The sequence below is a fragment of the Dromiciops gliroides genome, chromosome 1 (genome assembly GCF_019393635.1).
Source record: "Dromiciops gliroides isolate mDroGli1 chromosome 1, mDroGli1.pri, whole genome shotgun sequence".
Taxonomy (NCBI): Eukaryota; Metazoa; Chordata; class Mammalia; order Microbiotheria; family Microbiotheriidae; genus Dromiciops; species Dromiciops gliroides.
Window position 1 is genome coordinate 680,181,464 of NC_057861.1, and position 16,351 is coordinate 680,197,814.

General features: G+C 46.1%; 1 protein-coding gene across 1 annotated transcript in view; it reads left to right on the top strand.

The window, feature by feature from the left end:
- The window catches only part of PRKCD (protein kinase C delta), a 64,333-nt gene extending 52,874 nt beyond the window's left edge, over positions 1–11,459 (top strand). The window contains 12 exon segments of the mRNA XM_043979027.1: positions 228–401; positions 2,501–2,592; positions 4,400–4,462; positions 5,957–5,975; positions 5,977–6,044; positions 6,046–6,094; positions 7,209–7,396; position 7,675; positions 9,613–9,635; positions 9,637–9,745; positions 10,797–10,815; positions 10,818–11,459. Of these exon segments, the coding sequence (XP_043834962.1) occupies positions 228–401; positions 2,501–2,592; positions 4,400–4,462; positions 5,957–5,975; positions 5,977–6,044; positions 6,046–6,094; positions 7,209–7,396; position 7,675; positions 9,613–9,635; positions 9,637–9,745; positions 10,797–10,815; positions 10,818–10,957 (945 nt within the window). The 3' untranslated portion in view covers positions 10,958–11,459.
- The last annotated feature ends 4,892 nt before the right edge of the window (positions 11,460–16,351 follow it).

Consider the following 16,351-nt stretch of genomic DNA (forward strand, 5'->3'; position numbering starts at 1 on the left):
GCACAATGCATGTGCATTGTTGGGAAGACAGGTTAGGCATGGGTGGGTGTCTTTGGAGGGTGCCAGGCCTCTAGTGAGATGGGGCTCCTGGGAGCAGAGATCATCTTCTGCATGACCTCCCCCACTTGGGGATCGCAGTGAAATTGCACAGAGTGTTTGTGAGGGCTCTTCTGCCTCCTCTGTTCTGCTTTATTCAGTCCCCTTGTCTCTCTTCCTTGGTGACTCAGGTGCTGCTGGCTGAGCTGAAGGGAAAGGGTGAGTTCTTTGCAGTGAAGGCTCTGAAGAAAGATGTCGTTCTCATAGATGATGATGTGGAGTGCACCATGGTGGAGAAGCGAGTGCTGGCACTCGCTTGGGAGAACCCATTCCTGACGCACCTTTACTGCACTTTCCAAACCAAGGTACTTTCCCCACGCATGTCCCTTCCCTTCCCCTGCCCCCCTACCCCAGCCAACTTAGCCTGGAGGATCTTCAGGCTCAGAGCCATGTCTCCCCCTCAGGGCTGGGACTTCATGCAACTAGGGATTACTGAGATTAGGGGTAGATATTCTTCCTTCTTCCTCTCCTGATCTACCTTCTGTCTTTCTCCTGAGCCATCCCACACAGCTGACAAAATATCCTCCTAAAGCCCAGCTCTAACCACATCACTCTCCACTTCAAGAAGCTTCTGTGGTTCCAGAGTTGTGCTGACTAATGTTTAACAATCAGCTCTCTGAGGGAGGTGTGTGATTATGTGCATGTGCACTTTTTTTTTTTAAGGGAGGCAATTGGGGTTAAGTGACTTGCCCAGGGTCACACAGCTAGTAAGTGTTAAGTGTCTGAGGCCAGATTTGAACTCAGGTACTCCTGACTCCAGGGCCAGTGCTCTATCCACTGCACCACCTAGCTGCCCCGCATGTGCACTTTTAAGTTTAATCAGCATTACTGACATATTCTCTACCACTTTCTTAAGTCTAGAAAGTAAAAAAAAATAATAATAATAAATCACCCCCTGATTTGTAGTTTGCCGATTTCTGAGATGTAATACTCACGCTGAAAATTTAACAATCAGCTCCTGTTCATTCTGGCTCCAGCACACCCCTCTCTGAGTGATTCCCTATTCCTTCTTGGATAAAATATAAACTCCTCCTGGAAATTAAGTCCCTTTGGAGTCTGGCACAGTCCAGACTTACTTTCATATTTCTTTCCTTCTCATACTCCATTCCCACCTGACCGGCCATTCCTCAGACTTGGCCAATCAATCATCACCAACTTCTTGCCTTTGCACAGGCTGCCCCCTGTGCCCAGACTGTTCTCCTTCCTGGCCTCTGCCTTTTTAGCTCATTTCAAGGCTCCTCCCAGGTGTCACCTCCTAAAGGAAGCCTTTCTCAGACCCTCTGGGTATTAATGTTCTTTCCCACCTCTAGTTACCCTCCACTTACTATAACAGCAGCAGCAGCAATCCTAGTAACCGTAGTAATAGGAATAGTAACAGCTTACTAACACAAGGTGTCCCAAAAGTCTCAGAGCAGTTAAAAAAAAATAATAAAAGTATTTTATTATTTTCCAGTTACATGTAAGAATAGCTTTCTGCATTTGTTTACATAAGATTTCCAATTTAAAATTTTTCTCCCTCCCTCCCCCAGACAGCAGGCAATCCGATATACATTATATATATATATATTAAATATATATATATATATATATATATATATATATACACACACACACACACACACACACACACACACACACACACACACACACACATATACTATACATAACAACATTAAACATATTTCTGCATCAGTCAAGCTATAAGAGAAGAATCAGAGCAATAAGGAAAAACCTCAAAATAGAAAAACAACAGCACCAAAAACAAAGAAATAGTATGTTCAATCAGCATCCATATTCCACAGTTCCTTTTTTTTTTTTTCCTCTGGATTTGGAGAACCTTTCCCATCATGAGTCCCCTGGAACTTTCTTGTACCATTGTGTTGGTGAGAAGAATCCAGTCTATCACAGTTGATCAACACATAATGTTGATGATACTGTGTATAATGTTCTTCTGGTTCTGCTCATCTCACTCATCATCAGTTCATGCAAGTCCTTCCAGGTTTCTCAAAGCAGTTTTAAGCTTTACTAGCTCAAGATGGCACTATGACTTTTGGACTGCCTGTATAGCATGTTAATGAGTTCATAGTGCTCTACATTATCTCATTTATCCCCTCCCTCCTTCTCCTTCTCCTCCTCCTCGTTCCTCCTCCGCTGCTGACCCAGCAGAACATAAGCTCCTGACAGGAAGGGGCTGCTTCTTTTCTGTCTTTTATCCCCAATGTCCATCTCATGGTTGGCACATAATAAATACTACACATTGAATCAGCACATCTGGCATGGACAGAGTAGTGCCCACAAGGCTATTTCATAGAGGATCTACCTACCTGTCCCCATACACTGGCCCATGGCCCCCATATGCCAGGCCGTGGCCCCCTGTTCACCACCCTTCCCTTCTCCTGGCCAGGATCACCTGTTCTTTGTGATGGAGTTCCTCAATGGAGGGGACCTGATGTTTCACATCCAGGATAAGGGACGCTTTGACCTTTACCGAGCCACGTGAGTGATGGGCAGGGCCCTCCTGGGTGATGAGAGTAAGATTCCCCCTACTTAGTTGACCCTTCTCCATCCCCCCCACCTTTCTCTCCTCAGAAGCTGTGCTTACCTTGTTCTGAGCCCCAGGGATCGGGGCTGAGGGAGGAGAGATTTTCAATGATAGAGTCCCCTTGGTGACCTTCAGATCATCCCCTATTAGAAGCTGGAGTGGATTGGAAAAGGTCCCAGGACCAGAAGTATTGGCTTCTCATCCTAGCCTTGTCTCGAATGAACAGAGATCTTAAGGAGACCCTTCCCATTGTGTGCCTTAGTTTCCTCCTCTGTAAAATGTCAGGAGTTGGGAGGTTATATGAGTTGATCTTAGGATCCAAGATTTCCTTGCTTTAGTGTCCTGTTTCTTCTCTGGGTGTGCAGAGAGATGATAATAACTCCTTATATGCCCAAAGGGCCTTTTCCTTTCATGTTCATTCCCCTATGGGATCCTCACACTAAAGGGGCAAGCCAGAGATTATTATCCCCTTTTTACACATGAGAAGAATGAGGCGCAGAGAGACAATAATAACACCTTGCATTTATATAGCACTTTCACATAAATTATCATATTTGATTACACAGTCACACCTCGAGCTGGGACCAAGTTGAAACTAGAGGTTGGGCTTTTGACTCCTGACTTTTGGCCAAGATTGTTTCTTTGGCACCGCTAGCATCAGTGTTGGGTCCTGCTTTTGAGGAACTCAAGTCGTCCACATTGTCTTATGAGTGGGGAAAAAATCATCAGTCTTAGTTGGAGTGGTTTAGGGAACACCTAGGTGATGTTCTTTTTGGGAAAGAGAATCGAGGTCTAGCTTTGACTCTTAGCCCATCCAGGGCACAGTCCAAGCTGGGACTTCCATAAAAACTCTCCTGTGATAGTGTATGAATTCAAGCTTTGCTTTGTCCTCAGGGTCCTTAGTTGGTAATGAAAGGGAAGGGTGTGGGTCCTAGGGTACAAGAAGGGCTAGGGTTCAGGGTGGAATTGGCAAATCTCTAAGCCAGATCCTCTCTCATCCCAGAGGATGAGCCTAACCCATCCCACTCTCATGACACCCAAAAGAGCTCTAACCTGCTTTTATAGTCCTAACGTGTATCTCCCATAAACTTAATCCTCTTCCCTTGGCCCTAAACTTCTGATAACTATTAACATTACTTCCTTTGACATGGCCTTATTCAATTATGTGGGGCTAGAGCCCACTGCTTATGATTAACTCCTGTCATAATTCCCATGCCCCATGACCATATTCTTAAACGGAGGGGCTCTAACACTTTCTGATGACTCTACCTCCTCTTCCAGTAACGGTAACTACCCCCATGGTCCTAACATCCTTCCAATGATCCCATTTTGCCCCCACCTTCCACCCCAGTGATCTTAACACTAGGGGCCATACCACCTTCATTGCCATCCCACCTCGTGGCCTTCACCACCACCCTCATATCCCTGACCTTTCCTGAAAAGCCTAAACCCCACTGTGGCTCGAAGCCTCCCCATGGCCCTAACATCCCCGACAATGGTCCTACCTCAACATGAGCCTGAACCTCTACTTCAAAATACTCTTAATACCCTCTGGTGGTTTTAACTGTAACAGTTAGCTCCCTGATAGCCATTGCTTATTCCTTAATGATTTTATCTCCCTCCCCTGCCCCAGCCCCACATGCCCTGACCTCTTCCACCAAGACCCTAAATTCCCCCCAAAGTCTTGACCTCCTGCATAGTCCTTCTCACCTTCTCCAACAGTGACTAACTCTCTTTCCCGGCTCTGTCTCTCTTGGACAGGTTTTATAGTGCTGAGATCCTGTGTGGTTTACAGTTCTTACACAGCAAAGGCATCATTTACAGGTGAGTCGTGGGCTGGGAGTGGCCTGGAGGCGGAGGCTGGGGATCCAGGGCAACTGGGAGCTCTAAGAACACAGGGACCCTTCTAAGCCAAATGTTATAGTTCCCCCAGCTTGTAGTGCAGTGTTCTGGTTGCAATAGATGCTTAGTAAGTACCTGTTGAAATGAGCTGAACCTAGTGCAGAAGAGGTTCAGCAGAGCTGAGGAAGAGATCTTTGCTGAGGACCAAGGACCAAAGACAGATCTCCTTGAGGTAGGGGGAAAGGAAAAGGAAGGACCCATTTAATCACTCTTCCTCTTAGGAGGGCTTTGGGAACCCCTTCTGGCTCAGCTCCACAGAGAAGAGTCTCTATATCTTCCCCTCCCCCATGTCTCTCTCTGCCTGAGTTGGTCTGTTTCAGTCTCTGTCTCTGCCTGTCTGTCTGTCTGTCTGTCTCTCCTCTTGGCCTCTAATGCCCTGCTTAAGAAGAGAACATCCTAAGTGCCAGATACCTCTGCCCAGGGCAAAGGCCTGGCCTCAAGGTCTCCTCTGCAGTATCAAGCTGGCTCACAGATCCCTCTATTTTATTTTGTTTTATTATTTTTTAATCATAGAAATATTTTATTATTTTTCAGTTGCATGTAAAAATAGTTTTCAACATTTGTTTTTATAAGATTTTGAGTTCCAAATTTTTCTCCCTCCCCCCTCTCCAAGACAGCAATCTGATATAGGTTATATATGTTCAATCACATTAAACATATTTCTGCATTAGTCATGTTGTGAAAGAAGAATCAGAACAAAAGGAGGAAACCTCAAAAAAGAAAAAAAAAACAACAACAAAAGTAGAAACAGTATGGTTCAATCTGCATTCAGATTCCACAGTTCTTTTTTCTGGATGTGGAAAGCATTTTCCACCATGAGTCCTTGGATCATTGCACTGCTGAGAAGAGCTAATTCTATCACAGTTGATAACTGCACAGTGTTGCTGTTACTTTGTACAATGTTCTCCTGGTGGGGCAGCTAGGTGGCACAGTGGATAAAGCACCAGCCCTGGATTCAGGAAGACCTGAGTTCAAATCCGGCCTCAGACACTTGATACTTACTAGCTGTGTGACCCTGGGCAAGTCACTTAACCCCAATTGCCTCACCAAAATAATAATAATAATGTTCTCCTGGTTCTGCTCACTTCACTCAGCATCAGTCCACTTAAGTCTTTCCAGGATCATTTCTTACAGCACAATAGTATTCCATTACATTCCTATACCACAACTTCTTCAGCCATTCCCCAGTCGATGGGCATTCCCTCGATTTCCATGCTTTGCCGCCACAAAGAGAGCTGCTAGAAATGTTTTCATACAATGTGGTCCTTTTCCTTTTTTATGGTCTCTTCGGATACAGACCCAATAGTGGTGTTACTGGGTGAAAGGGTATGCACAGTCCCCTAACCCTTTGGGCATAGTTCCAAATTGCTCTCCAGAATGCTTAGATCCCTCTATTTTATCTTGCTGGTCTCACAGGGACCTCAAACTGGACAATTGTGATGCTGGATAAAGAAGGCCACATCAAGATCGCCGACTTTGGGATGTGCAAGGAGAATGTGGTGGGGAGAACAGGCCAGCACATTCTGCGGTACACCAGACTACATTGCCCCTGAGGTAAGAGTGGGCCACAGGCATTCCTGCTCCATCCCAGGAATAGGACCTACCTTGTGAAACCCAGAGCACCAAGGTGGTTCAAAGAAGGGGCCCCCCTACCCATTTTTGGCCAGAGGCTGATCATCACCTGATAGTACCTACCAATAAGGCCTTGGCAGGGAACGTCCAGAACCATATGAAGCCTGCCCCGCAGGACTGTGAGTTCCTCAGCATCTGTCCTGAGTCTCCAGGGGGCCATGGGGCAGCACCAAATATTTTAGCCTCTGACTACAGTGGCATAGCAGTGAAAGCTGTGTCGCATGTCCCACCCCCAAATGCTGGAAGGCACAGTCTTGGACTTGATGTCCCAGAGCAGGAGAAACGGTCGTCTCTTTTCTGTCCCTGGTTAGCTCCAGGGATCCGCCCTGTAACCTGGCAGGACACCTGGGCCTTCTCTCCCTTGGACTGTTCTGTAACCTCTTTCTCTCTGGGCCCTGGTTTCCCACATCTCCCTGATCCCACCTTATAGAGAATCTGGCTTTGAGAAAGTGCTTTGGGGCAGCTAGGTGGCACAGTGGATAAAGCACTGGCCTTGGATTCAGGAGTACCCAGGTTCAAATCCGGCCTCAGACACTTGACACTTACTAGCTGTGTGACCCTGGGCAGGTCACTTAACCCCCATTGCCCCACAAAAAAAAAAAAAAAGAGAGAAAGTGCTTTGAATTCGGGGGCAGGTTGTGGGGTGGGGATTGGTTTTCTGATCCCTTATTTGAAGCAGTAAGAAAACAAATAAGAGAATGTTTGAGTTGAAACAGACCTTAGGAAGGACAGCGGAAAGGAAAGATTACTGATCTGGGAGTCCTGAGATATGGATCGTAGTCCTAGCTCTTCCACCAACTTGCTGTCAGACCCTGGGGCCATTCTTTTCTCTTTTCTGGCTGGGACTTAGTTTCTCCTCTGTCCAAGGAGGAAGTTGAACCCTGATGGTCTCTTAGGGTCCCTTCTAGATCCAAAGGGATTCAGGGAGTCTAAATGGGCATGACTGTGATGAGAGGAGGGAACCGCTGATACCCAAGTCATTCTGAGCCCATCCCAGAGGCAGCTTCCATGGACCCCTCCTGCTTTCTCCTCACAGATCCTGCAGGGCTTGAAGTATACATTCTCGGTGGACTGGTGGTCCTTCGGCGTCCTCCTGTATGAGATGCTCATTGGGGCAATCCCCTTTCCATGGGGATGATGAGATGAGCTCTTTGAGTCCATCCGGGTGGACACGCCCCACTACCCGAGATGGATCACCAAGGAATCAAAAGACATCTTGGAGAAGTATGGAGACCCTGGTTGATGGTGGAGGGAAGGGAGAGCCTAGACAAGGATGGCAAGATTTGAGGAAGAGGGGCAGCTAAGTGGCACAGTGGATAGAGCACCGGCCCTGGAGTCAGGAGTACCTGAGTTCAAATCCAGCCTCAGACACTTAATACACACTTACTAGCTGTGTGACCCTGGGCAAGTCACTTAACCCCAATTGCCTCACCAAAAAAAAAAAAAAAAGATTTGGAGGAAGAGAATAGCTAATAAAAGCTAGTATTCCTATAGCAATGTAGGGTTTGCAGAACAGTTTGTAGATATTATCTCATTTTATCCTCATAATAGCCCTGGAGGTAGGTGTGATTATTATTTCCATTTTATAGCAAAGGATACAGAGGTGGACAGAGGTTAAGTGACAGGGTCACACAGCTAGTGTGAGCTCAGGTTTTCCTGACTGCGGGCTCAGTGTTCTAACCATTGGGAAACCTAGCTGCCTGGTTCTGTGTGTTAAGTAAGCACCCAGGAATACAAAGAAAGGCAGAAGATAGTCCTGCCTTTGAGGAGCTCACAATCTAATGGCTGCTACCCTCTAAGGCATGAAGCTTGTAAGAGGACAGGAGGAAAAGAAGCAGAAAGGGCCTGAGTGCCCATTCTTGCCTTTAGGGATGGCATGTATTCCTGATCACGGGCAGGCATTGGAGTTTGGGTTCCTTCCAGAAGCATGACTTCTCAGTCACTACGTGCTTGTTCAAGCCATGTCTTGGAGGGGGGCTCTTTCTCCTCAAACCCCAGAGCCACTGAGCCCGGGCTGGGTGGGGATTTGTTCTCTCTGGTGAAGAGGATGGGGTGGGGGCAGGGAAGGAGCTGCAGGAAAGGAGGGGAAAGTTTATTTTGGAGCCAAGGAATCGTCTCTAGAGCATTGGGGAGAGGGCGGAGTTAGCCTACTTAAGAGAACAGTCTCTTCTAAGCCCTCAAACTCATTCCAAGACAGCATTTAATTGAAAACAAACAAAACAATGCAATTGGTTCTTATCTATTCATTAAATCCAGTCCATGAGACTGATACCTGGCTCTTCTTTGTTAGCCCTTAGTCCATATATTCCATTATACATATATGTACATGTGTGTGTATGTATTCCATCATAATAAAGCCACTGGTCCTTAAAAATAGTTCAGCATGGGCAGCTAGGTGGCGCAGTGGATAAAGCACCGGCCCTGGATTCAGGAGTACCTGAGTTCAAATCTGGCCTCAGACACTTGACACATACTAGCAGTGTGACCCGGGGCAAGTCACTTACCCCCATTGCCTCCGCCCCCCCCAAATAATCCATCATTCCCAGTGCCAGCTAACTTGGCCTAGTGACCCCTGAAGTTAGTCTGTCTGAATCAATGATGTTTGGTTCTTCCACCACCATTGCTTTTTTTTTTTTTTTAGTGAGGCAATTGGGTTAAGTGACTTGCCCAGGTCACACAGCTATATTGCTTTTTACTCATTAACCTGGGAGGATCATAGACTTCCGAGCTGGAAGGAAACCTTTGAGGTCATCCAGTCCCACCTCTATGATTTTTTAATTCAGTGACTGGCCTGAGGTGACGCAGGTCATTGGGAGTAGAGCCAGTATTTGAGCTTGGGTTCCCAGTGCCAAATCTAGCGTTCATTCAAGTTCACAACACTTTGGCCTTTCTGTGCGCATCTAACTTCATCTTTCCAATTACTGATATTCCTGCCGATATTCCTTCTCCTTCACTCCCTCTAGCCTCAGCTCTGTGGCCTGCTAGCCCTATTGTTTGGGCAATGACTTTCTTCTCTCGGGCCTTTACTTTCCGTCATCTTAAAATGGGGATAATCATTCCAAACACAGGATTATTTTGAAGATTATCTCAATTAGATTATGATGTACAAGGCACTTTGGTAAGCATGAAGCATTATAGAAAAATAAACAGGGCCTTATTCCCCAACAAGAACTTTTTGGCTCACTTCTCAGACTATAGTCATCTCTCCGCATCTACCTCCAGATCAGGCTTTGCCTCTGGCTGAGGTACTGAGAACCGAGGCCTGGGGAAGACCATGGCAAGCTTCTCTGATGCAATCCTCACTCTATCCCTTAAGTCCCTCAGTGATTGATTCTAATAGGTCTGTACATCGCAAACTTGCCTAAATCCTTCCTGAGCTTGAACGTAAACATGTGTTTATATTACTTTCAATTATAACCATGGTGTTTTGGGGGCTACAGTTGTTCGAAAGGGATCCACTAAGAGCTGGGGGTGACAGGTAACATCAAAGTCCATCCATTCTTCAAGACTATCAACTGGACTCTTCTGGAGAAGAGGGAAGTGGATCCCCCTTCAAGCCCAAAGTGGTAAGTGGTTCCACTGCCTTGTAGTTGTTTGGCCCTGATTCTCCTTCCTCCCTCCTCCTCCCTGATCCATCTCCAAACTAAAGCCTTTTCTGCCTTCCTTCTTTCTACCGCCTCTCCTGTTTTTCCACCAACTCACCCCACTCTCTTCCTCTCTGATTTTGACCTTGCCCCCCTCAATCCCTCTATTCTCTCTCTTTCTTGAACTGAGTGGACATTTCCTATCCCCATCATGTGCTTAGCATTCAAGTAAACTCCATGAGTCAGCCACTATTAATTTTGGTTTTGTATTCCTAGACCTGGTACGATGCCTGGCACATAATAGGTGTTTCAATTAATTGTCAATGAATTGAGTTGAATTAGAAGATATTGGTGATTGAGTGCCTACTTTGTACCTAGCCCAAGGCCAGATCTTCTGAAGGGTCCAAAGACACATAAGAACCGATCTCTGTCTTTAAAGAGCTGAAGGTCTCCTGGGGGTGGGGAGAGAGTTCGGGAGGAGAGATGTATATGAAGAGCCATGTAAATTGCAAAAGTTATATATCTGTCTGAGATGTGTGACCACCACCATTGATTGAGCCCCCCTTCCATACATCTTTCACCCCTCTCTATATTCCATTTACTTAGATTTAGCTCTCCTAGGCAGGAGACAGGGTGGGGCTCCAGCAAATCAAAGTTGTTTTTCTGTGATGTTGTCTTCTCATTACCTGCCTTAGAGTTATATTCTGTTTCACTACTTGAGCATCACACAAGAATTAGACCAGCCATTCAGTGCAAAGCAATAGGCCTTCATGTAGTAAAGGTTTTAACTCATATGAGGAAGGCTTCTATGGGTTTGACTTGGGACATCCCAAGGCTGGGAACACAGAAGGGGGAGGTATCCACTCATTCTCTTAGTACTTAGGGTCCTTCTTCGCTCTCCCTCCATTATATCCGCCTGGGGACTTATGGGAGGAACAAGTATTATGGCTAGTCCTCCTCCTGGCCCAAGATCCTGTCCCCTGTTCACTCTGACCTGTGACATATTTGACTTCTTGAGGCTTCATACCTCCCCATCACAGAAGTCTGCGGGTGACTACAACAATTTGATCGTGAGTTCCTAAGTGAGAAGGCCCGCCTATCCTTCAGTGACAAGAACCTCAATCGATTCCATGGGACCAGACAGCCATTTGCTGGCTTCTCCTTTGTCAACCCCAAATTTGAGCGACTCCTGGAGAAATGAGTGTTAAACTTCTGCAGCCCACCCCTTGGTCAAAAGCCACCAGTGCTAGCTAGCTATGTGTACTGGTCTCCCAGGGCAAACAGGGCTGGGATCTCTCCCAGCCTCCTCTCAGCCCTCTCCTGGGCCCCATAATATGCAACAGTGTGATTGTAATTATTTCCCCAGCTGCCTCCATGTCCTCAGGCAGCAGGTCTTTTGCATGGTTGGGGTTTTAGGTACCTTCCTCTGTGAATCATGTGTGAATTTTATGCTCCTCTGGTCGAGGAGGGAGATTGTAAATCCCATGTTTTGTTACTTGAATGTAGTTATCTATTAAAAATATATATATATATATATATACACATATATATACATATATATATGAAAAGCTGTATATATTGCTCCATAGAGAAGAAACATGTAAGGGAACTGGTAATGTGTTAACTTTTTTATAAAAACCCACAAAGTCCAAACATAAACCATAAGATCTCTCGGTTCTTTTATTTATGTCTCTAATAATAAACAGTGGAATGTTCTGGCTGTCCTTAGCGAATTTTCTCTACCAATTTCTTGGCCACTGTCACGTTTTGGTGCCCACCTAAGGGACTCGGGAAGTTCTCTTCTCTCGCCCTGAACCAGCTGCACCTGGCCTCTCCATTTGAATCAATCCAACCCACCAGGTCCGGTGTCTTCTCCATTAGCTGCACGGATGCTTTCTGGTGCCATGCAAAATGTTGCTGTTTATTTATACATATTCTTACTAGATCAGGGTTGGGAGGGAGAGAGCAGAGTTTAATCAGCAATCATCCTCTGCCTAATGTCCCCGGCCATTCTAAAGCAGGGATTACCTATGAGTGAGACAAGGGACCTGCCCTAAACCTGCCCTCAGGGAGAGCATAATCTAGAGAGGCCCTGGAGCCAGACCCTGTCCTAGGCCAAACTCCTAGGGTGTTGTGGCTAGAACAGAGGAGGGATGTGAGAGCCAAGGAAAAGCTCACAGTCTGTCTAGGTTGTGGGTTGGCAGAGACACAAGACTGCTGAAGTAAAACAAAACAAAACTACAGTAATATCTGCTAAGTGGCCAGTGAGTTGGGGTACAGAGAAAGTGTTGTAATCCAGAGGAAGTGGAGATCAACGTGAGCTGTACTGAGCAGGAGAAGCTTTCTGGATGCCATCAGACTCAAGTTGGCCCTTTTACAGAAGCATAGAATTTGGAAAGGAGGAAAGAAAGGGAAGGGGCATCCTAAGGAGATACTATGAGGCAAGAGCTCCGAGGTTGGAATGTTCACAACTCGGGGAGAGGGGATGGGGAGGGGAGGTGATGATCGCCACAAACGCTGGCTTATTGGAGCACTGGCTTTATGTAGGGGCAGAGGAGGAGAGAAGTCTAGAGAAAGAAGAAACCTCTGAGCCAGTGACTACACTCTGGTCCAGTCTCCCTCGTGTCCAATCACATTAGCGTGTCTAAAGCCCAGTGCTAGGTGTAGTCTGCCTGTCTCAGAGCAGAGCCAGAAGGTTGCCCTTGTTCCTTTTAGCTCTTTCTCCCACACTCAATTGCTACCCCCTTCCAAGAGTCTAGAGAATTGGGAAACTTGCAAAGAAGAAAGAAAGCCCCAAGACCCTTGTGTCCTGCCCCAAAGGGCCACATTCTTCTTTTTCCTGAGAGGGCTCGAGGAGGAAAGCAGCCTCTGTCTGTAGAACTTTCAACATCTGGCAACCACAGAAGCTCATTTCCTGCAACCACATTTTTATGGGCTGAAGTACAAGTTTCCATGGCTGGAGTGAGCCAGAGTCAGGGCGTGTAAGGCAGCCAGCGGGGCAGAGGGCCTGACAGAGGGCTGGTGACCACAGCCCAGTCCTGCCCAGGCACTCACCTGGTCAGCTGCAGGAAACCCCAGGGCCGAATGGGGAGACAAGCTCTGCTTTAGCTTAGAGCCCTTTTCAAGCTGCTATATTGTACCTGAAACTTCAGCCCTGCCCACCCCCCCCCCAGCACCATTTTCTATACATGCCCTATCCAGAGGAAACCAAGACCTAAGTTCCCAAGGCTCTGTTCTAGCTGCTCTAGGACATGCGGTGGGGGTGGATGAAGGATATTTTAGCTGTTGAGAGCTCCATCCTATCTGGAACCCTTTTTTTGGGGGGGGGTTTAGGGGTTTAGGTGAATTTTTTAGGTGAGAAGAGGGTTGGATGCTGTTCCTATCAACCTCCAAATAAAGAAGGTCCCAGGGGTGACGTGGGGGAGGCCTTTTCTACCATGGTGAGCCTGTGGCTAATCCAGACTTATCTTGTCAGAGTTCCCAGGGATACAGTTTTCTAGACTGGAGGAGGAAAGATTGGGATGAATTTAGCAGGGATGAGGTTGGAGAGGGAAGAAAGAATGACTTTTGGAGGTGGGACTACCCAATCTTGCCTTTGACCGGTCTGGATTCTTCTTCTTTTTTAGTGAGGCAGTTGGGGTTAAGTGACTTGCCCAGGGTCACACAGCTAGTAAGTGTTAAGTGTCTGAGGCCAGATTTGAACTCACGTACTCCTGACTCCAGGGCCGGTGTTCTATCCACCTGCGCCACCTAGCTGCCCCTGTCTGGATTCTTCTAAGGAGTCAGGGGTCTGGTCCCCTCTTCCTAGCTGGAGTTCTTCACACCCTGATCTCCAGCGCTCAGGAAGTCTGGTTCAGATTCCCCAGAGCTCCGGGGAAGGGCCCAGCCCTCAATGCCCATGGAGTGAGGGCAGCTAGGAGAGGCTCCCTATCCTTGGACCTGGAATGTGAATCCTGGATTGTACCAGGAGAGATGCAAGGTGCTTCACTGTCTTGGGGGACCAGGATAGCAACGGGTTCTTCCTTCTTGTCTGGTACTTGGAGGACTTCCAGGAGCAGGGATGGGATGGGTGAGGTCGAGACAGGCAAAAGCACAGAGATATAGTAGGAAAAAACAAATACTAGTGGCAATATGTCAAGGTGTTGGGTGATAGCACAAAATGGAAAAGTTGGGATAAACTGAGCCAGAGGATACATCTTCCCACCCCAAAACACACACATACACTCCCTCCTGCACACAGTGGAGACAGAGAGGCTCAGAGAAAAAGCAGCATACATAGAGGCAAAGATAGAGAACAGAGCTTGTGGGAGAGGGAGATGGGCCTTGGGCCAAGACAGGCCACATTCCCCACAAGTCATACTCCCCCCGCCACCCCTTTCTCATCCTGGGGGGTGAACCAAGTGTGGTTCTTACCACAGCAGAGTCTGACCTCCGGCTCTTCCTCTCTTTTCCAAAATGTGAAATTCCAGAAAGTATAATACACACATATCCTATATAATGGCCCCTTCCAGTTCTAAATCTATGACTTTAGAATGACTCTGGGGAAGGAAGGGCAGAGATTACTATCCCAGTTTTCCTGGTCAGGGAAACTGAGTCCCAGCCAGGAGAAGTAAATTGCTCAAGGTCATACAACTCCCAAGGGAGAAAAGAGTTAGAGCTGGAAGGAGCTTTAATTCATCTCCCTCATATTATGAATAATAAAACCCTGCCCAAGATAAATCAGATTTACTCTCCAAACTCCATGAACTTTTTCCTCTGTAGTTCAGGAAAATTGGAGTAACCAGGGTAGTACAGGTAGTATGATGGCCCCTAGTGTATCCCAGATTAGGAGGTATAGATCCTGGGTATATTGGGCACAAAGAGACCACTAGCAGCCAGGAGAAACAGCTGCATACAGAAGTTGCCAAACCATCACCCCAGGCATTCTGACAAATCACCCACAGCTGCCCGCCAGCCAATTTGGTCTAACCCAACCTCCTTCCCAAGCCACTAAGACCAGAGCTATGCCTGCCACTGCACCGACTTCAGGAAATTCTTCTCATAGTTGGGCTCTATGCCATGCTTTAATTTGGGAGAATGTAGACATGGAGTAAGCATCCCCAGGAAAGAATGCAAAAAAAACAAAGTGGGTAAATCAACTTCTATGTCTGTGTTCATGTCTGTTTCCTGGGGGTAGCATAAAGGACAAATGCCAGGAGGACCTCAGATACCTTCTAACTCCAGGAATTTTCCAGTGATTTCATTAAACAGCTCTCCTGTTGGCTAGAAAACAGAACTGAAACATATTAAATTTCCCCACAGTCAGTGTCAGAGGACCCCAGAAAACCATCTAGTCCAATCACACCATCTTAGAGAAGGGGAAAACTGAGTTTCAGGACCCAGGGACTTTCAAAGATGAAATGCCCTGCCCGTGGTTATAGAAATTAGTTTAGTGCCAATACTAAACTTAGGTTTCCTAACTTTCTGTCTGTGTGCCTAAGGCAACTCATTCTCTATTGCTAGTGTATCTGTAGCCCAAGAATGAAGTCCCTCTCCCCTTGTCAGAAAGCCACCTCACTGCTATTCTGTACCCAGGAGCCATTGCCAAGGGATAAGATGGACTCTCTCTGTGCTCCCAGAATCCTCTGGGAAGGAACTGACACATTTCTCCAAGTGTCCTTGGTACCTTGTATCTTAGTTCAGTATCTGACATTTTCACAAGTGTTTGTGCTATTAGACCTTTCTCATTTCCAGGAGACTAAAAAGTCATCTGGGGACTATCAGCCACAAGCAAGTTTCCTTTGCTATTCTAATCCAACATCTTTCATATCTGGTGTGATGTCTTCTTGAAATGCTGACCAGAAAGGGAATTTCTGTAAACCTCAACCTCCTTCTCTACTGATTTCCATAATGAAATGGAGATGCATTTTCATTAGGGAAAATGATTGCCCATGAAAACATCTACTAAAATAGCATCAATTTAAAAGAAAATCAATAAAACATTGTTAAAAATACCCAGAAAATTTTTTTCAAATGAAATTGAATGTGCTATAATTATAATTATCAAGCTTAGCCTTGGAAAAGACTTGAGAAAATGTCTTTCCTTTTTTGCAGAGGTGGGGACTGTGGGTTTGTAGTATGGCATATGATGGCAGACGTGGTCACCGTGTTGGTTTTGCTTTTTGTCCTCTGTGTTTTAAAAAAAAGTGTTGTCTTGCTGGATAATGGAAGAAGAAAGATACTCTGAAATGAAGGTATGTAAAAAACACAAGACAATAAAAATAAAGAAACCTAATATGGGTTAAAATATTTTTCAGCTGCACACATCTTTGGAGAAAAGGAGATGTAATAGTGATAGATCTAATAGTAATCATAATCTACTTCAATATTTCATCCATGATTTTACTGAACAAAGACTTCGAGCTCCTTGAGAGCAGGGACTGTCTTTTGTCATTTTTTGTATCCCCAGCGACTACCACAGTGCCTTACACATAGTAGGCACTTAAATGTTCGTTGATTGATATTGATCCTCCCTCCTGTGGTGCAGAACTTAAGTCATCTACACCTTTTCATCATGTGCAGCTTTGTTCACATTCTCCTTTAAATTCTTTCTAAG